Source organism: Cyrtonyx montezumae, unplaced genomic scaffold, assembly GCF_038088225.1.
Source record: "Cyrtonyx montezumae isolate F1298 unplaced genomic scaffold, pur_monq_1.0 scaffold_20, whole genome shotgun sequence".
Lineage (NCBI taxonomy): Eukaryota > Metazoa > Chordata > Aves > Galliformes > Odontophoridae > Cyrtonyx > Cyrtonyx montezumae.
The window spans coordinates 8,407,611-8,434,404 of record NW_027071937.1 but is presented as its reverse complement, the minus strand read 5'-3'; the positions used below and the strand labels follow the sequence as shown (position 1 = coordinate 8,434,404).

Here is a 26,794-nt window from a genome sequence, read left to right as displayed (position 1 = left end):
GGGGTGTGAGGATGGCCCGACCATCTCAGCTCTGTGTGCTCCCAGGACAGATGCTGAGCTTGGGGCCGTATTCTGAGCACCTCGAAAGCTGTCTGTCTTTCCTGCAAAAACCCTGAGACAGAGTCCAGGAACAAAAGAAATTATTTAAATCTGATTTCTGTTTTAATAGATGAATTTCTACAAAAGAACAAATGTTGCAGGCTTCCACTGGGGAGTTTTGCTTTTTTCCTTAGTCCTTTGGAGTCACTTCAGTCCCTTAGCTCTGCTGTCTTCCAGGGATAACAGCTGATATTTTTAACTTGCTTTCATTAGCAAAGGTTTTGATCTATGTTTTAGTTCTTCAGCTATTTTGGGAGTGTTCAGCATCCTGCAGCGTTGGACTCGGTTGCTTTTCATCTCGATTCCATGTCATAAGCACTGAATTTTTTACTTAATCTCTGGATATTTAAGCATTTGGATACTTGTGGCTTTCATCGTTCAATTGCTATTTATCTTTCCTTAAAATGCAAATACCGAAGTCGTGAGCAGCAGCAGCCTTACATGAAGTTCACGGAACAGGCCGTGTTCTTCCCAACGCAGAGCAGTGCAGCACTGCTAATTGGATCTCCTCGGGGAAGTTTTGTCTATTGAAATGTTATTCATAGTCAAAGCTAAATATACTCCGGCAGACTACAATAGGAACCGTCTCTCCACTCTCATTTATTTAATAAAGATTATGCTGAAGAGAATACTTTCCCCCTTCTCAGAGAAAATAGTGTCGGGGAAGTCTGAGAGTAGGATTCGAATGAATCTGAGCGCTTCTTTTCCTCACGTTCACTGATCAGAGAGTGCTTTTGTCCTCAAAAGTCAGGGAGGAGTGTTCACACATTGCAAAGCATCAGAAGTCACCTGGTTTCCCACAGTGCAGCTCCAGTCTGAGTGCGAGGCCTCTGTGGGCCGTTCGTTGGCGTGGTGAGTCCTCGTGTAAGAGCGCAGGTGATTGCCTCCCGTGTTGCTGTGTGTGCTCTGTGGCCATGTGCACACCCTTCCTGCAGCTCTAAATGGAGATATGGATGCCTTTTTCCTCCTATCCTGGGGAACAGCCGTCTGCAGACACTTCACTGGGACCGTTCAGGTCGCGTATTCACGGCGAAGCAGGACTGACTCACTCTTCTGCTGACTCCTTAATGGTCAGACCTTATTCTGAGCGTCTGTACTTCTTTATGTTTTAAAGAGCGTGTCCTAAGCTACCGCTGCTTCATTTCATGCTGGTATTTTTCAATTCTGTTTGGGCCTTTCTGTGTCTGCTGCACCCAGCAGCTGTTTGTCCCGGATCCGCACCCTGCTTTGGCTGTACTAAATCAGATCAAAAGTTGCTTACAGATTAGAGGTCAACTGAGAGCAATCTGCTGCAGCTGTAATGGGCTTCTGCTGTGACCCTGCAGGGGCTGTGTGATTCACAGTGCCTGATGCTCTTGCCAGAAGAGCAAAGAATTGCTCACAAAAGCCCTGTGTGAGGGAGCTGCTCTGGCTGGAAGCACGTGGGCAGTGCCTCACAGTGACTCCTGGCAGCCCGGTGCCCATAACGAGCCCCCTGCCAGCTCCTCACCTCTGCTCTCCCCTGGGGCAGGCTGCTGTTGTGCTGATGAAAGCAACTGGTTTGGAAGAGAGGCAGAGAGTTCGGGTTTCCACCTGGTCACCCTGAGCCTGCCCCGAGGAGCCAAGGATGCGGGAAGGCCAGAATGGTCCTGGAACACCAAACCTGGCTCTGATGGAAAGAGAAACTAGAGCAGGCAACTCTTTAAAATAGAGAGCACTCAACCCACTGCTTTGGTGAGGCAGAGTGAAAACAGAAAGGGTTTATTGCAAAGAGGGATTACAGTAGGGAGCACTCCCCCTTGCAGGTGGACCTCTCACCTTGGGCTCCTTCTCACTGCAACACCTCCAGCCCTGAGCTGCCCTGAGTGTTGGGGTCCACTGCCAGGTCTGCTCCCCCCATCCTGAGCTTTTCTTGCACAGCCTCTGTGGCTCTGCAGGCTCCTGTGGCACTGCGGACCCTTCTTGTTCCACCAGCCTCCTTAGGGAAGGAGAAATGTGGCTGGGGCCTCCAGCTGGCCCAGCAGTTCCCTCTGACAATAACACGGAGCGGCGGTGGAGAGCAACCAAGCACCAGGAACACAGTCTGTCACTGAGCCCAGACCCTCCAGTTCTTGCCTTTGTAGCCTTTTGTTTAGTTTCCTCTATTTTTAATAAGGTTTCATACTGCATGGATGAAGAAGGGCTGGTTGAACCTCACCCCCACACCTGCTTGCCCTTGGGAAGCCCATCTGCAGCACAGCCCTGCTGCAGGGTCACCGTTCGGTGAATTGCTCACCAATGAGTAATGAGGGGGAATGGTGGAAGATGTGTGTGTCTGGAGCTTTGTCTGTTCAGTATCACTTGTACGTGGTCTTGAATTGGGTATTTTGTGGATACATCTCAACCTTAACGCTGTGTTTCAGAATGTGACCTGTCCCAGCACCTCTTTTACGGACCTGGCAGAAATCGTGTCCAGGATCGAGCCGGTGAAGGCCGCCGTGGCAGATGGTGAGTGCAGAGATGTGTGCTTTCCTGCGGGGTGCAGCCCCTCATTTTGAGGGAAATAAAACATGTGCAGAAATGCACTTTTGTTCCTCCTTGTGCTGCCCATGTCCCCGTGTCTGGCTCCACTCTTTGCTTTGTGTCCTTTAGGCAAAAGAGGGGAGGGCAGCTTAAAGCCAGACTGCTTCGTGCTGCCTTGAATCAGACCCAGAGTGACTCACAGGCTCAGCTGTGAGATGCACACCCCTATTACAAGGAGCACTAATGGGCTAATGAGGAACAGATAATGGCCCCTGCATTTCTATGTGGAGTGTCCTGAGTGCTTTGAGCCCCAGATGTGTGGTACAGAGCACGCAGTGCCATAACCAAGGGCTGAATTCTGCATCAGGCTCCGGAGCCCGAAATCTCTGAGCGTTTCACCGGGGCTGGAGCTTTTTGTAATCAGTCACTCCCTCTCCGCCCAGTTCTTGTTCTTGCAGAGAGAAGTCTAAAGTTAGCAGTCCTTCCATCTGTGACTGTTTGTAGAGATGTCCCCCTGGTAATTTGAAATGCTAATTGCAATCATATGCCTTATGAAGAAAATATTAATCAAATGTCTGAAGAGCCACTGTAGGGTCGAAGAGTTCATGTCGTGTGGTTATTGAAGACGTTGGTGCTGAGCGCTGTGGGGTCTTCCTGTCAGAGTTGGGTTGTTGATCACCCAGCCCCCTCCTGAGTGGGCTCAGCCCTCAGGGATTCAGACAGGCCTGTCCTGTCCTGGCAGAGCACCGCAGGTCTCAGGCTGGATGAAGAAATGCTGTCAACAATTCTGTTCTAAAGGAAAATAATGAAGAAGAAACTTCAGTGCCTTTTCTCTGAGGATGATACGGCTTTAGATCTGGAGGCTGTGCTGCTCAGGGCCTCTTCCCCCTTTTTGCTGCCACTTCTCCCTTTCTCCTGTGCTTTGTAGTAATGAGAGTGGAGCCATGTGAAGTTTTTACTCTTGGCCAAACTGAGAGAAATGATGAAAGCAGTTGAAGAAGTGGTGGAGGAAGTAAGGAGACAGTGTGTCAGGAGGAGGTGGGTGGGGGAAGCCACGGGAAGCCCTGCCTGGGACCCTGAGGTACGGGTGCACTGTGAGCACGTGGAGAACAGCAGCTTGTCTGCACAGCTGGGATTCAGCAGTACTTGTGGCTGCGTTTCTTTGGCATCACAACGTTTCAGAGGAGCACTTACTTGATTGGGATCTTTCTGTGTATGCAATGTACAGAGCCTTGCCCAGCAGAGCACCAGGGCTGAGCTGTGGCCGCGATCACACTCCATCCTGCAGAGGTTTTCTGAGGACAGAGTTGCATGGGCTCCTGGGCATCTCCCACAGCAGCTTTCATTTCTCACTTTCCAAAGCAGAAATGCTTCAGGCCAACCCCGTGTCCACAGTTCCCAGGGTAAGGTGGGGCAGCACACACTGTATGCAGTGATGGAATGAGAGCGAGTCCCGCGAGCCACGTGGGAGAAAAACATTGCTCTTGGTTTGAAGTGCCTGGTTTTGCAACACAGCTGAGGCAGAAGGCATCCCAAAATCTCTCAGGGGTGACAGTTATGGGGCCCTAGGTTGCATCTTTGCTCCTTAAGGAAGTACTTTTATCAGAAAGCTGTAATGCACCCTGCCTTGGGATGAGCTGCCAGGTTCCCCCAAATGTACACTGAAGTGTACGTGGGTTCCTGGGACAGCCACGCAGTGCTCATCTGCTTCACGTGTGTGGGCTTCCTGCTGCGTGTGCTGCCCTGCTCACAGTGGGCTTGGGGGCCTTTACAGAGTGCAATGTCTTCGTTGGCTCTTTGAGGTCAGGGTTGTCACCTTTTGGTGACAGCAGCAGCTAGCACGATACTGAGTCCTTTAAATAGAACAAATATCAGCAACTGCTTGTTATGGCAGCCTTGCCTACATCTGTCTGTTCGCTGCCTGATAACTTGGGGTCATTTGGAGCCGAAGTGTTTGGTGCATTGAGCAGGGCAGAGGAGCTGCTGTCCCAGAGGGTGCTCCTGGGTGATGTGAATGGGCAGAGCTGCTCAGGGTGGGAGCAGTCACCCCCTGAGCCCCGGGTTCAGCCTCGGAAGGGGCAGTGGATGATGTTCAGAGAGAGCAGTGGGGGACCTGTCCTCAGGTGCTGGAGTCGCAGTGCGAGGAGGTGGGAAGGGATGGGCCCGTCCTGTTCCTCAGTCTCCATATAAAGCTGCTGAATGCTGGATTTGTGTTTGCAGGATACAGGACTGAGGCTGTAAACCACAGCTATTGTTTGTGCTGTCTGTTGTTGTTCAGGTGGAGAGTTGGTTTCTCTGGTGGGATTTTATCAAAGGTTATCAGCAGTGTTTTCAGAATGAGCTCATGATGATTCTCTGATCCACGGGGAAAAAAAAATGACCAAATGTCTTTCATTCTAATGATCTAACAGTTGGTTGTCGTTATCGTGTTGGAAGGAAATGCTGCAGAACAGACTGTGCTGTTGTCTTCAGCGTGGAGCAGATGCTATTGACTGTTCCCCAAAGAAATACTTAATCAAGAATCCAGTTTAAATATGAGCCACTTGTGCACTTCTGAGCCGACAAAGTGAAAAAGCAGCTCAAAGCACACCTGAATTCATGGCAGAGGCACAAAGCTTAGTGTAAAAGAAAAACTGCCATTTGAGTGCATTCAATTGCCTTCCAAAAAATGGAGTGCCAGAACCTGCAAGTGGAAGGTGGTCCCTGCAGCGTGCTTCGTTTGGCTCCAGCCTGGAAGCTGCTCCACAGGAAGGAGGATGTGTTGGGAAGTGGAAGGCAGCAGCAAAGGCCATCGAGGACATGTAAAAAGTGACAGTGTTTGGGGGAAAGGGTCTCATTGTCTCCTTTTCATCTTGAACACAAACGCTGCTGCTCAGAAATGAAGTAGCAGAAGTGCTTCTCTAGCTGAGGTGTAGGCACCAGTCAGGTTTTTGAGCTTCCCTTGATGATGTTGATCTGCTGCATCACCAGGGACAGAGGCAGTTGTGCCCTGTGGGAAGGAGGGAGTATAAATGTCACTGTTCCCTGTGGAGCTGAGGCTGCGAGATCTGTAATTAACATCTCTGTGGTGGTGAGGGGTTGCCACCATGAAGAGCTTGTCTTGTGCTTGTCTTGTGTTGCCACTGAGTCAGCAATGGCATGTCCAGGGAGCTCTGCAGCTCTGCAGCATGTCTTGGAGATGTGCAGGTGTGGACTGAGCGAGTGCCCCATGGGAAGCACTCAGCAGGAAGCAGGAGCATCTCCCAGTGACTGTGCCTGGTCCCATCAGCCAGCACCCACTGGACTGGCAGAGGCAGTTTGGATCTCACTGCTTCTGCTCCTGCATGGCTCCAGGCCACCAGCTCAGGACGTGTCCTGAAGCATATGCTGTGGTCTGGATGGATGTTCGAGCAGTCCCAGCTCACTGAGCTGCTCAGAGCTGGACAGCAATCACCCTGCACTGCTCTGCTGCTCAGAGGCAGCTATCCTTCATTCCTCTTCCAGTTTCTCTGCCTCTCTGAATGCTACTTAAACCCATGTTTTTTTCTCTCCTCCCTCTTTAGATGAGTCAGACTACCAGACTGAGTACGAGGAAGAAGTTCTGGACAACCAGAAGGATGATTATATTCATTTCACACGGAACCAGGTTGAAGACGACTCTGACTCGGTACGAAGTGCCCTGGAAATAGGCTGTCGCTGTGTCACTGCTGCAGTGGGCAGGAGCTCGAGGTGTCAGGAAGGATGACTGGGGACACTGCTTTCCCCAGCTTGGAGGGGAGGAGGCACAGAGGGCATCTGCTGTCTTCTGCTGTCTGTAGCTGAGTGGTATAGAGAAGGCATTCAAGATCCAAGGTCAGGAAGAAGTCAAGAAGTGGCAGACAGTAAGGTCTGCAGAAAGGGAAGTCCTGACTTGGTAGAAGGACGTTGCACAGTAAGCACACCTGTGTATTACAAGGGATGCGCAGATGAGTGTGAGATGCTGAAAACTCCATCCTTGCAGATACCCTCCAAAAAGGTAAATAAGGCTCTGAACGACCTGATCTGCATTAAAGTTAGCCCTGTACAGAGCAGGAAATTGTACTGTATCTTCCAGAGGTGCCTTACACCTCAGTTACTGATGTGTGGGAGCTCTGATCCACCGTGGGGAAGACCTGTCCTGTGGCCCCACTTCTCGTGGTGTTGCCCACATCCCGAGCAGCAGAGCTCTGCGGGGTGGTTCCCTGCTCCCCTCACTCCAGGTCGAGCAGCTGGCAGGTTTGAAAGCTGAAGCTGCCTGTTGTGTTGGAGGTAGGGCTTTTCAGCAGGAGCATGTGAATGCTTCGGGCAGCTGCCAGTCTGAGGATGTGAGGGGGCTGCGGTGTTGAGGACAGAGCTGGAGCGATGGTGTCAGTGGTGTTTGCTGCGCCCATCTCCACTGGGTAATGGTTGGTGGACAAAAAAGAGACAGAGGAATGGAGGATGGATTTTATCCAGCTCAGAGACGATGCTGAAGAGTGAGATTGTGCTTTTTTCCTCCTTCAGGATGAAGATATGCAGATAAGAAAGCGCAAGAATCACCCAAACGTGGAGTGCCAGGCGAACAGCACAGGACAGCCAGCCTAGCACGGAGAGCAACAGCTGCATCTTTTTTATTTACACACATTAAAAAACAAATAAAACATCTAGATGAGATTGAGCAAGCTTTCACCCTTCTCCAGGCAGTGTGTGTGGCATCCAGCTGCCAGTGCTGAGCACCACTTCCCACCCTGTGCCACGTGGAGCTCCGGGCAGTGCCACCAGAGTGGGAGTGGCGGAGTGGGGACGCGTTGGGAACACGCAGTCAGTGCTGCTGTGCATTTTAGTCACTGGTTTTACTGCAAGGCCCAAAGAATAATGGGACATCGTCCTGCTGTGTCTGTTGGTGGAAGGCTCTGTGCAGCTGCAAGGGAGAGAGGAAGAGATCTGCGGAGCGCAGCGTCCTTGCTTTCTTTTCATACGAATCAGGTAACTGTAATTAACTCCTCGGTGGAGTTAATTGGTGTGCAGTCAGGTAGTTGTGAGCAGTGCTCTGACTGGAGCCACTCTGAATGTATTTCACTTTAAATCTCAAGCCAAGAAATCAATTAATGTGAACACTAGCTATGAAGTGTGTATCCTTAAGCCATCAGCAGAACATTTACTGACAAGTCATAGTGCTGACCTTCACCAGGCAACTCTGGGGTCCCTACGTGGCTGTATTTGCCCTGAGAAATAAAGTTATTCTGTTGGATTTAAATGTCTGTGTGGTTGTTGACAGCTTTCTCTGTGGGACCCAATGCTCGTGAGGTTATGTTGAGTTTAAGAGTTGGAATTCTGACATCTGGCTTTGGGAACAGAGAGCTCAGCCACCAAAAGTGAGCATCCTGTGCTCAGTATGGGATATTCTTTCAACTTGAGAGTGAGTTCTTGAATGCAAAAGACCTGGGGAGTTCGGCAGCAGCCCGAGGATCCCACCTTCCCTCTGCTCATATCTGAATTACAAAGAAATGTGTTTTCCTTCAGTTCTGAGCAGTGGAAGAGGAGCGTGTCCTGCTCAGCAGCAGTAACAGCAGCGCTCAGCTTCACTCTTCTGATGAGGGGATGCGAAACAGACGTGAGTCCCTCCAACATCTGCAGCATGGGAACCTCACTGGGAAACGATGAGCAGGGATGGAGTGCAGACTGATCCTCAAGGTGACCGAGGTCCTCTGAATCTCTGCTGGTCTTCAGCCTTCCTCGAAAAGCAGAAGTGCCCCCAGCAGAGGTTGGATCTGTGCGTGGAGCCCTGCAGCCTCCCAGGAGTGGGTGGATGCGATTTGGCAGCGCCTGCACTGTGCTTCCCATTGCAGTGGTGGCTCTGCTCGTTCCTCCTCTTGCCCCAGCTGCCAAGCAGTCTGGAGCTGAATGTTGTTTTCCAGATGGACAGCTGCTGTCAGCCCGAGCACATTGCTCCCTGCACAGCTCTGCCCGTACCAGGAGAAGCAGGCCGCCCCAACCCTTGAGTCCCACCTCCATGCCTACTGGCAGCTGCTTCTGCACCCAGAGCTTGTGTGTGCCATGGGATCATTGCATGGGGGGAAGGAGTTGGAAGAAGCAGCATGCCAGGTTCCTGGGCGTGCTAATTGGAGCAGCTGTATTTACTTGGTGCCCCATTCCGTGGGGATATAGCACTTAGTTCAGATGTACGAGGGAGTGTATAAACCTTTGATGTGAGGCTAAATGTCTGTTCCACATAACTTATCACAGCTTTCTTTCCTAGCAGTGTTCTCTGTAGCTGAGCCCTGGATGCTAAAACCATCACTCCTTCTGTGCAGAGGATTGTAAAGCGATTACTGTACAATTTTAAAAGCAGGATTGTTTTCCTGGATTGCTTTGCTGCTGGCTGTGTTCTGCCCAGCTCCTTGGTGGGGCAGTATGGGCTGCATCAGTCGTTCAGCCTCGTGCCTCTTATTGGCCTCCCCATCTTGTACTTAACCCCCAAATCTTCTTCCTGCAGAAGCAAATGACTCCCAGGGGCATCCTAAAGCTCTGTGCACTCACACATGCATTTCCATAAGGGTTCGTTTGGGTGTTTGAAACAGTTGCTGCCCACCCCAGCAGTGAGCCCTGCCCAGCCATGCCCAGAGCTCCAGCTCTGTGGCACAAGTGCTGGCAGCACAGCAGTGTCCATGGGGGATGCTGCTGCCACCAGGCTGCCTGACACTGCTGTCCCCGTGGGCAGCGCGTGGGGCTGAGCAGCAGCACAGCTCAGTGCAGGTAAGGAACACCTTCAGTTGCTTTGTTATGCAGCACCGTGAGCTGTTTGACTGCTGGAGGGCTGGGGGGAGAAGAACAAACTGCTGCTGCCCAGTGGCACCTGGGAGACCCCTTCCAAATTTCCTGGGAGGCACTGCCTGGGCAGGAGCCAGGAGCAGGGCTCTGGCCTCATGCTGCACAGGCAGTTTGGGATGTTCCTGCTGCAGCTCCCAGGGCATGAGCTGTGACCCCATAACGAGCTGCTTGTGCTTTGCTGCGAGGAGCAGGGGTGGAAGGGGCTGCAGTGGGGCCCTACAAAGCTCCTTCCTTGTCAGACATCGTTTTCTCTGCACATTATTCCAAAATTAATCTTATCTTTTTTACTTGTGTTCCCCTGACCTCCTCCAGTGTGTCATTCTCCTTGTGTGCTGTCTGAGTGCTGTGTTTAAGCTGTCACAATGTGCGGGCTCTGCTGCGCTTCGGGCTTTAATTTACTGTTGCTGTGAGTAAGAGCCAGTAATAAAATCAGCAAATAAAACATATAACAAATGTTTTCCTTCTCTGCAGGCACTCCACGAGGCCAGGCCAGCACCCACCGTGCTGAGAGCCAGGGCAAAGAGCAGCGTGGCAGCTCTGTCAGTGGGGCAGCGGAGAGCCAGAGAGTGGGGCACTGGGTTTTGAAGATGCCTGGTAAGTGTGACGTTACAGTACACTTCTGATGGCACCAGAGCACAAGTTCCCATCAGTGATCTCTGCCAGACTGCAGTCTTCCCTTCCTACGGGAGCACAGTAACGCTGGCTGATCCGGCCCCCTCTGTGAGTGCAGTCAGGGCATTTAGTGAAGGCTGCAACTGCAATAAAAGCATTTGCCTGTTGTTATTATACACACACACACACACATATATGTATAAAAGAAGAGAAGGAGAGCTAAACCGAAGTGTTACTAACATGCATCTTGGTTTTAGAAGTGATGATGCCAGCCCTGCAGGAGCAGCCCTGGGCACACACCTGAGTTACTTAGAGCTCACGTGCTGCTGTCACAGGTAATTGGCTCAGCCTCCATCACTGTCCTCTGCTGCAGCTGGAGCCAGCAGGGGCAGCTCTTAATTAAATCTCACACCGTCAGGGGGTGAGGGACAGGAACACACTGTGTCACGAAGCAGAAGGGCCTCCAGCTCTGGAAATGCCATTGGGGGCTGTCAGTGAGCAGTGATGGTTCCCTCTGACCTCAATAGAGAAACGCTCTGTGCTGAGCCCGAGCTCTGCAGGGCAGTGCTGAGCTGGAGGCAGCACCCACCGGGTGTGAGTGCTGGGGGAGCTCCTGGAAATAGCTGCCTTTGGATCCTCATCCTCAGCTGTGCCATCTGCCCAGGAGGTGGGCTCAGCAGCTCCAGCACTCCAGGGTGAGCACAGCCCCACAGTATGGCGACAGTGCATAATTTAGGATTGAAAAACACCCCCAAATGTGTTTTAAATATAAATATATCATAAATGACAGGTTTTTCCTCAAAGAAGGCGCAATAGAGGTGATGCATGGCTCCAGGGGAGCGTGTCTAATGAAGCTGGTACTTCATTTGAGAGCCAGCATGGTGTGTCGGCTCTCCTGTGCTCAGATGTGGCAGGGAAGAATACGCATGCCAGCTTCCTTCTCCTCAGCCCCATCGTGGTGCTTCCATTTGTCACCTGGTGTGGATCTGTGCCTCTGGTGTGTGATGGGGCAGGCATGGACTGGGAGCTGAAATGGTCAGAAGAGGCTGAAGGGTGACTGCTGTCCTTGCTGCAGAGCTGGGGGGCACTCAGGGATCCCCAAACCATGGCCTGGCCATGGTGCTAACTCTCGTGGTGGCTCTGCTTGTTTCTCTGCTGGAAATAGAATGCTTTTAACAAAAATCCGAAAAGCTTTTAGAGCTGGGCTGGCAATGTGATACACTCCTGGGATGTGGGGAGTAATGAGGGGGGAGGGAGCTGTTGCAGAGGTTGTGCTGGTGTCACCGAGCTGTGCCAGGTTGTGGCTGTGGGGCTGCAGCATGTGCTGGGTGCTTAACATTTCCGTTCCCAAAAGCTAAGCCTTCCAGAAGCTTTAGAGTTTGCAGTTCTGGAGTTCTTTCTGGTGAAAGCGATGCACTTTCAGTGCTCTCCACGTGTCAGGAAAGCTTTTTTAAGTGCCAAAGAGCTGCTACTTTTTTTTTATTGCCCTGCAGCCATTCCTCAGCACAAAATGCATGGCAGGAAAGAACAACTGCTCCTGACCAAGGATGTGCCCCTGTGGGGCTGAGCTGGGGGTTTGAAGGCAGCACTCTCAGGGAGCTGAGTCCAGGCTGTGTCACGCTGCTGATTTTGCACTCAAGGCAAGGTAAAGGTGGAAGGACAGAGCTTCAGCACAGAGGCTGTCACATCCCTGCAGAGAAGGTCCCACCCGGGGCCCTGCACATGTCCTTGCTGCAGGCAGCCTGGGCTCTGTAGGACCCTCTTCCTCCTCTCCCAGATCTGCCCCATGCAGTATGTGCTGATGCACAGAGAGGAGAGCTCCCAGGGGGACCGTTCTCAGGGCCACTGATGTTCTCCCCGTCATGACAATGAGCAGAGGGGGACCCGGCAGGGTGGGAGCTGCACGAGTACTCTGTGTTGCCAAACTAGGTCATGCTGTGAACTCGAGCGATGTGGCAGACAGAGCTAAAAATACAGGCAGAGCTGAGCAGCAGCTGTGAAGGACTGCGGCCCCGCTGGGTCAGACGTTGACCTCAATCCTGGCCCCATCCAGGGTGGTGGCCAGAGTCCTTGGGCTGCTGCGATGGGGGGATTCAGGAGCAGCCTTCCTGGGGCTGCAGGTCCAGAATCTTCCCCCCTCAAACACGTCTCAGCTGGTGGTGTAGGCCCTGCAAGGCAACTTGCAGTGGGCAGTTTGGAGAGCCTGTCCTGCAAAACCTGGCCATCTCATCCCCTTCTCCTCATCCATCCCAGCAAACAGCCTCATCTTCCCATTATTTTAAGTGTGTAAACTGATAGTTACTGCAGAATAATGTGGGGGTGTAACTCAAGTCTGGTGCAAAAAAACTGGTGAGTTTGGCAAAACCAAATTTTATTCCCTCGGGAGAGTACATTTGCTTTAGTGTCACACAGAGGGCATCAGGAGGATGGGGACAGCATGGCCGGGTGCTGCATGGCAGAGCTGCTGGAAAGCTGTGGGCTGGAGCCCTCCCCAGCCCTGCAGGGACCCACAGGGCAGCACAAAGGCTTTTTCCATCCCTTCTTCATTGCTTTGGTGGTGCCCTGTGTGTCCAGCTCTCCTTGTGCTGCAGAAAAGCACGGGCAGGGCAGCACTGCTTTTCTCATCCTCTGCCTCTCGTTTCTGCACCCGGTGCCAGAGCCGTGCTGCTGGAGTACTGCAGACACGATTCCTTCTGACTTCGCTTCCCCCGACGATGCCTACATTCCTTTGCATTGTGTCTTTTTCGGATGAGGCTTTTCCCCCATCGCTGCTGGAAAGCTGTCCTACTTTAATTCTGCCAACTGAGGTGGGCTGGTGCATGGAGAAGATCCCGGTTGCTCTGCACAACTTCTCTGTCGCAGTTATTCAGCACCAGCCCTTCTGCTTCCAGCAGCTGTATCACGCATCAGCTGTGTTTTGTGCTCATTTCTCAATCAATGAAAACATTGATTAGTGTCAGACTGGGACCAAATCCCTCAGAATCCCTCCAAATCATCTCTGTTTGCTGATGACTCCTTGTTTGGAGATGGGTTTGCAGCTCTCCATCCATTTAATGTGGGCTTTATTGAGATTGTATAGAGCTAAATTTGTAATTACGGTGTCATACGATATCAAGTCAAGCAGGCTGCCCAAGCTAAGTAAATAATGGCAGCATGGTAACCTTTATCTCCAAACTTGCAATTTTCTCACGGGATGGGACCAGGCTCATCTGACAAGACATTTTCCATTAGACCACACTGATAGGTGTATTTTTAATCCTTGAATTCGATATTAATTGAATCCCGTGTCTCTGTTTTGCAGTCTGAGTGTGGTGCTGGCCCAGCAGGCTGTTACCCAGGCACAGCATCGTGCTGAGCCTGGCACGTCCCCACACTGCCAGCAAACAGCACGGCTCCACCTGGCACCCTGCTCCAGGGCTCTCAGGTGTAAATCCCACAGCTCTGCTGATCCAGAGATGCCACAGATCCGGCCGTGGTGCTCCCTGGTGTCAGCAGACATGAGAGCACTTCACCATCTGTGTGCCCGATGTTCCCAACCTTTCTCAAAGCAGTGGGGCACAGTGAGTGCTCCCCTTGACATGGAAGCACCGTGGCTCCTCCGTGCTCTGAGATGTTCAAGTTCAGTCTGGGTGAACGCTGGGCGAGGTGGGCTCACCTCAATATCAGCCCTGCCCTGAGCACGAGGACGGGCTGGGGATGCACAGAGCTTCTCTGAGCTCCTAATGCTCCCGCAGCTCTGCAGAGTGGACCTGCAGTGTCTCTCTCGTTTCTAACACACTGAGAGAACAGCATCTCACTGCTCACAGCTCTGCCAGGCATGGGTTTTCCTCTGTCTGTTTACCTTCCTCTGTCAATATGTGCTTTATAACTCACTTTGGTGATTGCTCTGCATTGATTGGCTGTTATTACTTTATTCCTCTTTGTACGTACTGTCACTTTGCCTCCAGCTGCTGTTTTCAGGTTACCAACTTAATTCTGGGTCTCCAGCCAGAATTATATCTTCATGACTGTGCGGTATTATCTTTTTTGATGCACTGCCATTTCCCCTGAAAGAACTGCTAATTTTTCCACCCCAACAGTTGTTGATTTTTTTTTCCCTTCAGTTTTCCTCATAGGCTTTAAAACCTTTGTGAAATGCGACTGCTGGTTTCACAGGCAATGAAATGGTAATGATGAGCTGCACCATCCGTGGCAGTGATGTGTCCCTCCTGGCAGCCTGGTGCATGGCTTTGCTGCCTGCATTGTCACACACTTTTGGTTTCTGTCTGTTTCCCCAGGACAGCTGAATCCCATTGCTGCTCAACCTGACCTGCCTTCAGCCTGTTATGGAACTGCAGCATGCCGCTGTGGCTCTCCCCAGCTCTAAAGTGTCGTTTCTTCCTTCAGCCTATGCCCTCCTGCACCATGCTCCTGGTGTCCCAGCTGGCCCAAATCCCCACCATGGCCAGAACTCGGCCAGGTCCTGCATCCAGCATTGCACCAGCCCTGTGCTGGCAGCACACGATGGCACGCTGCTGCTCCATTTCTCACACGATGACATTCACCTCTTCCACACGAGTGTGCTGCTGTCGGCTCCAGTTCTGCTGAAGGTGTGTGGTGGCACGGAGCTCCTGCCCTGCACAGCGGTGATGGATTCGGCTGCTGCCCATCCCAAGTCCCATCCAAATCCCACTCAGCCCATCTGATTTCACTATCGCAATTGGGACTGCTCTTATTCCTCCCCGCAGGGCAGCTTGGAAGTGGGACACAGAGTCAGCAGAACGCATAACCCCTCCTACCACACACACACTGTATCCACTCCTTTCCTGTGCCCTGGGTGATTTTATTTGCAGATGTGGAATTTGTTATCCTTGCCAACGGGATCTTAAGCTATGGCTCTTCAGTGCCTGCATCTTTGTGTGACTTGCTGAAATGGATGGCAGCTGTTTTGAGACATCCTCGCTGTGGTCAGGAGCTGCTGACAGCCCTGGATATGTGTGCAGCTCCTGTGGGAGTGTCCCCGTGATGCCCAGAGCCACTTCTTGTCATTAGTGCAGCTCAGGTGTGCACCTCAGGCCACAGAGGAGCTGTGGGAAGCCCTGTAAACACAAACACACAATATGGCAAAGCCCAGCTCTCTTTTCCTCACCTCCCTTTCAGCTTCTCACTCCTTCTGCCACAACCATCACAAATAGTTTCCTTCCGCCCACCAGGAGGGAAAGGCTAAATGCATCCCTCATCATCCTCCAGCTGAGCTCTCTGAGTCATCTTCCCTGTGCTTTTCTACCTCCTCTCCTTGCTCCTTGGCCTCGCTCTCTGCAGGATCAGGCGTACGGCTGCCACCCCCCTGCAGAGCCCCACGATGGGCAGAGGTGCTCACATCTTAGCAAGAAGGGCTCTGCCGTGCCCTGGGCTGTGCAGGGCGTGTGTGCTGCATCTCCAGCTCTGCCTGAATCCTGCTTACAGTAAGAGAAAACGTGTGAGACAGCTGGTTTCATTCCTGAGCACAGCGCTTTTAAGTACAGCAAGGATTGGGAGCGGAGCCGAGCTTCAGTGTTTGGATGTTTACAGGGGCACACTCACACAAACTCTCCTTTAGCAGCAACATTTTTCCTTCCAACTTAAATATAACACGGCCACTTCAGACTCCATCATTGCTCCTGCAGGGCTCCAGCAGTGTCAGAACGAAGTCATGTTGCTGTTTAGCTGAACAGTGAAGTATTGGGATGTGGATGGAGCAAACACAACAATCACTGAACCACTGAGCAATCAGTTACCATCAGCTCTTTGGGAATCCCAACCATGACAGACCTCTGCTGCTTTGGGCCAAGCACTGCACCTCCGTGCTGGAGTCCTGCCAGTGCTGAAGGACCCTGGAAGAAAACCGTGTCTCTGGTACGTACAAAACCAGCTTCTTTTCACATGAGAACACATCACACAACTTGGCCAAGAGACGTGTGTTGGTGTAGGTGACAGCTGTGCTCTGAGCAGGCAGCAGGACCACAGTCCTCCAGAGGTCCTTTGCTTCTGTGTTTCTGTGACTGCACAGCAGAGGTTATGGAATATTTTCCCCATACAAAGTAATGACATTTTTTCCTTCGTTATGATGATTGGCTTTATTTATTGCAGTTTATTCAGAGGGAATGGTTTGTGTCAATGTGAAGGCACTAATTTAGCCAGCAGGAATGAAATGTTACCATCCAACTCATCCTCCCTTGTGCTACAGAGGATGCTTGTCAGGTTTATTTTATTTATCCCTGCCTTGTGTTGTTGTATTATTTTAAGAAAATAAGAGGAAAATACTATGGTGCTGCTCTTAAAATGCCTGCTGTCCTGCTGGCAGCTCTCGTGGCTCAGAAGTGAAGGGTCTCATCCCAATTTTTTGTCTCCTGGGCAGAGTGACTTCCTGCGCAGAGCTGTAGGAGCACGCCTTTCATAGAATCTCAGAATGGCTTTGGTTGGAGGGGACCTTAATGATCATCCCGTTCCCACTGCCTCCATGGGCAGGGTTTCCAATCACCAGGTCAGGCTGCCCAGGATCCCATCCAGCTTGGACTTGAATGTCTCCAGAGATGGAGCACTGACAGCTGTGGGCAGTGTGTTCCAGTGCCTTACCACCTTCTGAGTGAAACATTTTCCCCTAACATCTAGCCTAAATCTTTTAGTTTAAAGCCATTCCCCTTTGTCCTATCGCTGTCAGGCTGTGTAAGAAGTCAGACCCTCACCTGCTTGTAAGCTCTCCTCAGGTACTGGAAGGCCACAATGAGCTCTCCCCGGATCCTTCTCTTCTCCATGCTAAACAAGCCCAACTCCCTCAGCCTTTCTTTGTAGTACATGTGCTCCAGCCCTTCCATTGTCTTTGTGGCCCTCCTCTGGAGCCATTCTGTCAGCTCCACATCCCTCCTGTGCTGGGGGCCCCAAACCTGGGTGCAGTACTCCAGGTGGGGCCTCAAGTTTAGTTGGGGACAGTCTGTTCTCTGCTGCCCACCCTTCTTTTGCTGCAGATCAGGGTACTGTTGGCCTTCTGGGCTGCAAGTGTACACTGCTTTTGAAATGATCCCAACCAAACAGCAGACACAGACTGTGGCAATCTCCCATGCTCCCGTTTCCTTTTGTTCTGGGTCTTTAGAAGCTCCTCTTGCCTGCACTGATTGTGGATATCTGCACAGTTGCTCGATATCGTTCAGTGTCAACGCTAGCATGAAGTCCTCTGCTGGTAGCATCAGCACCAGCAGTAGAAGCTTGCAGTCAGTGATGCAGGGGGGTATGATGGGGCTCACACTCCTTTGGGCTCGATGGGGGTGAGGCAGCACAGGGACCTGCTGTGTGCTCCCAGCCTGACCCAGTGTGGTCAGGATGCCTCTGAGCACCACTGCCAGCTCAGCTCTCCACCACTTATGTCCATGTGCTCAGTTAAATGGTCAGAAGATGGACTAAGGAGCAAGCAATGGTTTTCTGCTGGGATGAGATGAAGGGTGGGAGTGCACAGCCAGAAAGACAGGACAGAGCAATGGGAAACACTCTGCTTGTGTCCAAGGTGGAGTTTGGGAAAGGACGGAGGGGTTCAGAAGATGGAACAGTTTATGTGATGGGTTGGGCTTGCTCTTGTTCTCCCTTAAATGGATGAACCTCATTATTCTAATGTATTAGGCCTGGGGCCCAAAAACTTGTTGAAGCTACATGATCTTTAAGGTCCTTTCCAACCCAGGCCATTCTGTGATTCTATGATATGAATAGGTCTACATGTATATCAACAAGGCTGTGCATAGGAGTCTTCTTGGCTCCAGTTAACCTGGCAGCAGGCATGGTTTGTATTTTGAAAATTATTTTAGCCTTCTGGGCCGTGTTTTAAAGCAAGTTTCTCACTGCTACACATTGCAACAAGCTCTCAGTCCAGACTGAGCTCCTCAGTCTATTGCAATAGAAGTCTAATAAATAACAGGCAAGACCGAGTGATGAGACCTTTGTGTGTTTTACCTGTGAGCTTTTGGTACTGGGTTGTTGTTATGCCTGTGGGATCTGGATGGAGACATCAAGATTTCAGCCAGCACAGTAATAGCTAATTGAGTGTATTTCAATCATAAGATCCACAGAAGGAAAGCAAACCCCACAGAGTAGAGGGAAATTGCATCTTAGAGTAATTTGAATGTGGATAGATAATTAGGCCTATTTTTCATGGGAACATTTGCTGGGCAAGATAATGAAAAGGCCGGCAACATAATTTTCTTTAAGTAGTGAGATGCCTCCCACTAGGGATGGGCCGTGCCAGGGCTGGTGCTGCAGTGCAGTGGGAGCCAGGGAAGGCACTGCCGTTCCAGTGGGGCTGTTTCATGGCAGTGCAAGCTGAAACCATCCTCCTCACCTCTACTATCAGCTCAGAGAAAGCTGGTAAGGCTCCAGCAATGGCTCTTTGATAAGAAGGCAAAATAAATCCCACAGCTTCATCATCTTCCTCTCACTCAGAATGCCAGCCACAGCAAAGTCTGCTCTTGTGAAGCCAGACAGACCCAGGCCAATTTAGTGCTAATATGGGAGTCTCACAGCGGGAGACCAGGTTTAGGAGAGTTCCTGCTCTGAGTCGTCATCTGACCCCATCTGGAAGGCCAGCAAGGGCTGATGAAGCAGCTCTGAAGTGGCTCTGTGTATGGGGTTCTAGTGAGTTGCAGCCTGGCTGCTCATGCCTGTGAAATCCCTTGTGCCAGAAGATGATGATGGTGCTGGGATTTGCCCTGAGCATTGGCTGTACGTGCTGCACCAACTCCAAAAGGGTGCACCTCATATTCCCCTTTCCTCCCTCCCCAGTTTCTAGCTGTGTGTGGGAAGCAAAGCTCCACGTCCTGCTTCAGTGTTGGGTTTTTTTCCTGGCTGCAGGATAGAACAGTTCTGCTCGTCCACGTCTCCACACCCAGCTAAGTTCAAATTCCCCCTTCCAAATATCCACTTCAGAGCAGAGCTGCTTCTATCTTGGCCTTGCTGCCTTGTGCAGGAGGAGCAGGCAGGTAATACAAAATCATGTTTGTGTTTTTCATAATGCTGGCAAAATGAGAAGACTTGGGTAAGTGCACAGACTTCTGAGGGTGGAGGAGAAGGTTTCCTCTGTGTAACCTGTAGCCCAGGTGAGTGATCGAGGTCTAACAGGGTCTGACTTCCCCTCCTGCCAACGCTGTACTCATTAGCACGTCTGGGCTGGTACCTGTCACGTAACAGAAAGAAAGGCTGAGAGGTATATCCAGCCCTGATAATTACTGATTAGATTTTTAACTAAAAATAGCTGGGGAAGAGTTGGCCTTAAGATGGGTCTGAGTGTTCTGTATCCTAGCTGGTTCAGAACTGTTCATAATGATCAGAACTATCTTTGGGACTACATTCGAACAAGCTCTTATTTTCTGATGCCAAATGCATGGCTGTTCAGGAACAGCTCTGTCCAAGCGAATCTGCTCAAAGCAAAACCATAATTCTTGGCTAACTCCAACTTGTTAGCTGCTGATATTGCTTCTGTGATGTATTGCTTAATTTTAATTATGCCAGTTTGGGGAAAGTTATTTACTCATAGTGCTTCATTAGAGCGAGGTTTCTAATCAATGAATCCAGCGGGAACACCTTGAAGTGACTAAATTAACCAAGTGGGAAGGTAGCTAGGTGATAGTTTGGTGACCTCCTGGTACTTGGAGAGCTTGAGCTTCCCATTGCAGTTGGACACAAGAACTGTTGTCCTCCAGCTCTTTCCATGTGTTGCTATACAGATAAACCCAGACAGCTCCTCCAGCTCCCCCACTACCTTGGTTTTATCACCATCTGTCAGGGCTGTTGTGACTTGGCAGAAGAGCTGAACTGGGATGCTGTGACACATCAGCTCTGCTGTTCAGGCTAGTGCTTTGCCCTTCCATTATCACCGTATTTGAGCTGGTTGTTTTGTGCAGAACGACAGGAACAGAGGGCAGGGACTAAAAACATCCCTGCATGAGCCAGTCCTCTCCACACCACTGGGTCTAAGCACATCAGCTCCCTGGGAGTACCCCCACCACGGGTTCATGCTGCAGTGTACAGCCCTGGGAAATGTCCAGGGGGTGGGGGTCCCACATCTCCCATGGCTCTGCTGCTGTTATTCTGCCCTTGTTGGCAAATAAATAACTGCAGGGACCACCAATGTTCGTGGTCTCACTTAGGACCAAACAAACTGCAGTCATCACATGTGGCCAATCAGATGTCATGCTCTGTCCTGGTTTTATGCTTACCACACTGCGGTGTTGCTCCCCATAACCCCCTGGGTTTGCTCTAAACCCAAAGCCAGTGAACAGTCTGTGATGCACGAGTGGGGATGGAGATTCAGGTGAACCTGGGAGAAGATGACATTTCTGAGGATAAGGATCAGTGCAGAGCCCAGTGCTGTGCTCTGCAGTTATGGCTGTTATTCTCCTGTCTGCCTATCTTTGTAGCTATCTAGACTGGATGTCCCGAGCCATTTTATTACTTAGTTTTTCTCTATCATGAGGTCCTTGTATAAATCTTTACTGTGTCATGTATTTATGACTCTGAATACCTTAGCATCATCAGCACGTTTCATCATTCCTTTTTTCAATTCCTTTTCAAGGTTATTTATGAATATGCTGAAGAGTGCAGACCTCCCCTGAAACTCCTTTAAAGAATGGAAATAGATGTGGGGTGTTCCTTTATTGAAGGAAAACTACCTTCTTTTCCCTCTTCCCAGTATTTCAGATGTATCCAAAGGCACACTAATATTCTATAATAATTTTTGTCAAGAGTGACCTCAGACTTTACCACCTCTAAGAACCCCAAACCCTTCCTATCAGTTACCCTGGAGCTCCCAGACGCAGAGGCTGCAATGCACAGTGGTTACATGCTACAATTAAGTAGTTGAATTGTTTCATCTGAGTTCCTCATCCTGAGCATTGAAGTGAATGCCACTTCAGCTCTCTCTGGCTATTTTCTCCTCAACTTTCTCAGCAGGCAGCTGGAATATAAGTCAAATCCTATGCCGTGTCCTTATAAAGAACTTTGGCACGAGCACTTCTCGGAGCTTGTCCTCACTGACAACGGTTGCAAAACATCCGTTTTTCCATTCCCATCTTATCTCCCACGAGAGCTCCTGTTGCACCATGCTTAACTTCTGAGTCTCCAGCGTGTTTCCCATGCTTCATGTGTTCAAAGAGTACTTTTTCTTTTGCTTTTTGTTTATGGTTCCTGTAACTGATCTTCCTTTCCTCCCTTCCTCCCTCCCTCCCTTCCTTCCTTCCTTCCTTCCTTTTCCTTCCTTCCTCCCTCTCTCCCTCCCTCTCTCCTTTCCCTTCCTTTCCCTCCTTTCCTTCCTTCCTTTTTCTTTCTTTTTTCAATTTAAATGGTCAGGATACACATTATTTTGCTAATTCAGACAAAAATTACTTCTCTAAGCTTTAAAAGACCGCACCCTTAATATCTGAGAGTCATTGGCCCTTCTCATCTCAGCTTCATCTAAGGCTCAGACCTAACAGGGCACAGGACTCAGGATCCCACACTAGACAAATACATGTTTTTTTGGTTTGCAAGGACTCTGTGATTCCAGAATTTTCAAGCGTGACACATTTATATAGATAAAAATTGGCAGTGGCTAGGATGAATTTTGCCTGTCTCAGGTTTGGAGTATTTCACCTTCACCAGTGGAAGGAGGAGAGCGGTTCTCTGACTAGCTGTGATTGTTTTTGAAGCTGTTTTGGGGTGTGCTCTCCTAGCATGGGGTGGGCTTGGCAGGGAGCCCCAGCAGCAGAGGTTTGGGGCGCGGGCAGACGGACCACGATGCTCCCTGCCTCCTCGGCCTGTTTGCCTACATGCATCTGGAAGGCCTGTTGCCATGGAGAAGTGATGGGGAACCGTCTGCCTGGCTTGTCTGACTCTTTTCCTAGCACGAAGTAAAGGCATTTTGCCAGCTTTAATGAGCTGTAGGCGCCTGGTACAATGGCTGCATCCCCATCTTCGTCACACTGGGGTGCCTGAACCCCCAAATACCGAGAGAAACCTGAAAGCAGAGAGGAAACCCTAAGTGCAGGTGGGAAGAGGAGCAGAGAGCAAGGTAGAAACTGCAGGGAGGTGGGCCAGTGCCTGTAGGGCCAAGGAATGATGGAGCAGGGCCCTCCTCAGGGGTGCACGGGCAATGGGTATTAACCACAAGGGAAATTCTGATTAGTCATGGAAAAAATCCTTCCCTGTGAGAGTGGCACAGCCCTGAGATGGACACTGCAGCAGTGGTGGCATCGCTGTCACTGGACATCTCCAAAGCCCACGCCCTGAGCAGGCAGTGTGCCTTTGAAGCGAGCCCTGCACTGAGGCTCACTGAGTGGTGGATGAGGGACAGACTGAAAGAGCCCCCAGAGGAGCACACGTGGGAGGTATTGGCCTGAAAGAGGGGTGATGGTGGAGGAATCCCTCCTTTACATCTTGATCTGACAGCACTGAGCACTGCTTTGCTCAGCGTGACTGATCGCATGGTTCACGTTCTGAACGGTGCTTTTTTCTTGAGGTGCTCCCTAGAAAGATTGGATTCTCTCTTGCTTTCTGCTGCAGAAACACTTCAGTGTACAAAAAATAAAAAACTTGGGGGGGGGTTAGTTTATGAGTGTTAGAATTTTAATGGGAGCCTCCTTCCGTGAGAAGAAATCCCATGCATTGATGCTGGGTTTTGTTTTGCACCTGAACAATATCAGTGATGGAAACTTGGAGGTGTCTCCACGTAGTGCAGGCTGTGTCAGGGTCGGAGGAGGAAGGTCTGTTGATTTTCTCTGTTGTTTTCGTTTGCATTTTTTTAGAATAGCATTTTCTACTGCAGGCAAAATAGTTAAATGCTACAAAATAAAGAGTATTTTTCCCTCCAATTATTTGGGAAAAAGTGGGGGGCAAGCACAGTAAAAAGACATGGGCTGTGGCAGTGTGTGCACCCCTGGACAGGCGTTTCTGTGTTCACAGAGGTGTTAGTAAGGCTGGGCACTGAGTTACACCAGCAGCTCTGCCCACACACACTTCCAGCACACAGGACTGAGGCATACCTGCCCTAAACCTGCTCTCTGATATCAGCACATCGCAGTGAGGCTATAATACTTATAACATCACTTAGTTCATCACTGGGTAACAGCTGAGCCCGGATCATCCTGCCTGGGCTGCAAAACCCAGGGGAAGAGTGATGTCTGTAAGGGCAGCCCCTAATGAGTGAGCAGGGCAGGGTGACCGGCCCTCCTGGTGGCAGTGATGGAGTGCCTGACGTCGCTTAGCACCTCTCCTGCAGTCTGAGCTGAAAAGCAGGGTGCTATCTTCATTCTGCACACGGGGAACTCTTTCTGCTCACAGCTGGTATCTAAGCAAAGATGCACTTCTGCAGATCTGTTATTCACGGCGCCTTGCTCCACTGCCTGTGTGATAAAATGCAGGCAGTGGGATCCTCGTGCCCGCATGCAGCGGAGTGGTTGGGTTTTCTGCTCTCTACATGAACTGCTTTGCTTTCCAAATTGTAGATTAATAGAAACAGTTGCAAGAACACTTTCACAAATTAAGTCTATTTCCTTGCAGATCTGACTTTAGAGTATTGAGAGAGGGCTGAAGTGTTTTCCAAACTTTCAGTCTCTTCCATAAAGGGACTCTGAAGGACAGCGAGCATGAGCCCACGCCCAGGTGATAAAGAACCAAAACAAATAATATCCTGAGTCGGAAGGCACCCGTGATGCTGAGAAATCCAACAAAGTAACTTGGCACACCAATGAAATATGTCAAGCAGGTATTCCCTTTATTACAGCGCTGGGTGCATGGGGGATCTCTCCACCAAACCTGCACACCAAGGAGAGAAATGACATATGTAAAGGTATAGCACATGCGTATTCACCACATTCTAGACTCTGGTTATCGAGGGGTTAAACCTAAGGCTCAATTTTGCTGTAAATTTTCAAACCTTGAAGGGGGGAGAGCTCCTCACCATTCCTGTGGGTGTTTTGTTTGAGACCTCTGTTTGGTTATCTTGGTGGGATGTCCGTCCTGCTTTCTTATCGACGTTTATTAGTTTGATTTACGCCCATCCCCATTTCTAAGTTTTGTTCTCTGTAACACACCTGGCCCAACAGGTAAATCAGCAGGGAGCAGCACCTTCGCTGCCCCGTACAGGTATGATTGTCCTTCACGGTGTACCCGGGAAAAGACTCCCTGCCCCTATTTCTGCTCACCTTTACACAACCACGAACAGAGACACTGAGGCACCGCGACAACCACCGAGACGATCTGCAGATTCACCCGTAAGGACCATCGCCTCCTGTCTGCACACGGGAGCCCCCCAGAATCACACCGCATGCCTGCGAGCGTCGCCCAGACGCTTCTTGAGCGTGCTGCCACGGCCACAGCCGCGGGGAGGCTGCCGCAGCGCCCGGCGGCCTTCTCGGAGAACGACCTCACCCTCGCAGCCCACCCGCACCTCCCCCGGGGCCGCCCGGGGCTGTCGGCTCCAGTCCCCGCCCGCCGTGATGTCAGGAGGCGGAGGAGGGAGCGGGCGGCCAAATATAGCGGCGCTTCCTGGGCGGCCGGCCGCGCCCCGGCCCTCCCTCCTGCCGCAGTCAATGAGCGGGCGGCGGCGGGGCGGCATGGCGGGGCGCTGAGCGCGGGGAGCGGCCCGGGGAGCGGCCCGGCCCCGGCGCGGCATGGGCGGCCGCGGGCTCGTGCGATGAGCGCTCCCCCGGCGGTCGTCCCCCGCGCGAATATGGGCACAGCCGTGTCCAAAAGGAAGACGCTGAGGAACGAGGCCATGTCGTCGGTGGCGGCCAAAGTGAGGTGGGTGGCGGGATGGGGGCTGAGCCGCGTGCGTGGGGTCCGCGCCGCGTGCGTGGGGTCCGCGCCGCGCGGGGCTCCGTCGGTGCCCGTCCGAGCCGTGCTCGCCGGCTTCGGATCGGCTGAATCTGCCGATTGAATCGGGGTCTGCGTGCCCGAGGGCAGCGTTCCTCCGGGGCTCTCGTTCCGCCGTGCGGGAGATGTCCCGCGGGATCACCCCACGGCCGTGGGAATCCCGCTGCGGACCCGCGGGATCCGCAGCGCCCTGAGCCGCGGGGGCTGTGGGTGCTCGGTACCGCCTGCCGTGCTTTCGCGCCGCTTGCCGTGCGGCGTGGGGTTTCCGTTGCTGCCTGTGCTCGTGGTGTTTGTGAGTGTCAGACGTAGGAGATCCTGGAAGACGCATCTGTCGGTGACTGCGCTCGAGTTCGCTGCGCCCTTTGCCGGGAAGGACGGACTGGACCCTCGTGGCTCTCGGCAGCTGTGTGTCACCGCGTGGAGCAGCTCTGCGGGGACCCTTCCAGCACAGCTGCGTGTTGGGGAGGTCTGGCCGGGGCTGTGCTGCGTCCACGAGAGCTCTGCGCTGCTGAGGAAAAAAGGGAAGAAATAAACTTTTCAGCTGCGTTATGTAACGCCGCCTTTGTATCAGACAAAATCGCTTTGGAACAGCCCGGAGTCGCGTGCAGGGCTTGAAAGGTGCTGCTGGGAGATCCCTCACCTCTGCGAGCCTGGGGCTCGGCGTTACACGTCTCGCTGTGCGTGGAAGGGCTCGGGGCTCAAAGGCAGCACCCCCACTGCTGTCCGTGCAGTGCTGTCCGGCTGCGTTGTAAATTCTGGAGTGCATCTGGAGGAAGCTGTGCGGGCAGAACCCACCTCGACAGGGCACTGCGTCCGTAGCCAAAAAACGTGAGCTCTTTCAGCGGCGTTCAAAGGTTCGGCGGTGAATTCTTTTTGTATAGAAAGAAATGACATGAAGTGCACCTTGAGCGCTGTCATGGAGTGGGATTAGACAGCCAGTCACACAAACTGCGTATTTGGTAATAGGCGAGAAGATTTCAAATGGTAGTGTGGGTGTTTGAGAGCAGCTAGCGCATTTGGAATGCGAGTGCCCACATCGGGATGGGCAGACAGTACTCGTGTAGTGTGAAATCTGCGGCGTCCAGGTTCTGGTTTGCTACGTATGTGCTGCTGCTGCTGCGTGGGAGCTCTGAGGTGTCGAGGTGGTGTGAGTTGCGGTGCTTTGACCAGGGGGGTGAGGTGGGTGGGCTGCAGAACGTGAAGGTCCTGCGCGGTGGCTGCTAGGCAGGCCGTTGTACAGCGCTGCTCTGTGTCTCCCTGTTCGTACCCTGCCTAGAAATACCCACTCAGAAAAGCCTTCGGGTAGGGTGGGGAACACAAGATGCCTTGTGTTGCTTCCTTTGTGTGAAGGTGGTGCTGGTGGGGAGCAAACGCTGCTGGTTTGCCTCTGTCCCACACGTGGCAGCCTCTGCCTCCTGCGGTCCCAGCCATCCTCGCATTCCTACAGCAGAGACCATCCAGCTGCTAGAAGGTCTCTCTGTGCTTCCCGTTGTACACTGTAGCTTCTCCTCTGCCCTGGCCCTTCCTTCTGCATCCCACACGTCCTCATCTCCCTTATTTACAGAGAGGGCTTTGCAGGATGGTAAGTAAGGCGTACAGATAGGCTGCTTTACCTTTCCCCAGAGGGCTGGGGGCTTGGATCACCTGTGTGGGTAATGCTGCTGCAGTTTCAGGTAGGCTGCTCTGTGGCCTTGCTTTTGCGCTGCAGGAAGAGGTGCTCTGGGATTGTTTCTCAGCACCTCCTGAGCTCTGTTCTGTTCATATTTCACCTGGGGTGAGTGACTTTTTGAAAGGAAAAAAGGATATCAGGACATAAATCCTGAAATTCACCGCAAGTCCTAGCAGCTGCTGATGTATTTTTATGGCATGCAGCTGGAGCATGTGTGCACATTTGCCCCTCTTAGTGAGGAGCATTGTTTGCTTGCTGCTGTGACAGATGTGATCCGAGCAG

At 51.7% G+C, this 26,794-nt stretch overlaps 2 protein-coding genes across 7 annotated transcripts in view; both read left to right on the top strand.

Moving 5' to 3' along the window:
• The window catches only part of PNPLA7 (patatin like phospholipase domain containing 7), a 198,824-nt gene that overhangs the window by 111,389 nt on the left and 60,641 nt on the right, over window positions 1-26,794 (top strand). For 2 of the 3 annotated variants that reach the window (XR_010622293.1, XR_010622292.1), the window contains exons 33-35: window positions 2,481-2,565; window positions 6,123-6,226; window positions 7,081-7,306. Coding sequence is in view for 1 of the 3 variants with exons in the window: in XM_065737669.1 (XP_065593741.1) it covers window positions 2,481-2,565; window positions 6,123-6,226; window positions 7,081-7,161 (270 nt within the window). In the remaining 2 variants the exon portion in view is untranslated. Of the gene's footprint in view, window positions 1-2,480; window positions 2,566-6,122; window positions 6,227-7,080; window positions 7,308-26,794 lie in introns of those variants that run through there. The other variant, XM_065737669.1, reaches the window with a different exon arrangement.
• NSMF (NMDA receptor synaptonuclear signaling and neuronal migration factor) overlaps window positions 24,648-26,794 on the top strand; it is a 39,416-nt gene continuing 37,269 nt past the window's right edge. For all 4 annotated transcript variants that reach the window (XM_065737659.1, XM_065737660.1, XM_065737661.1 and 1 more), the window contains exon 1: window positions 24,648-24,771. In XM_065737659.1, the coding sequence (XP_065593731.1) occupies window positions 24,665-24,771 (107 nt within the window). In that variant the 5' untranslated portion in view covers window positions 24,648-24,664. The remainder of the gene's footprint in view (window positions 24,772-26,794) is intronic.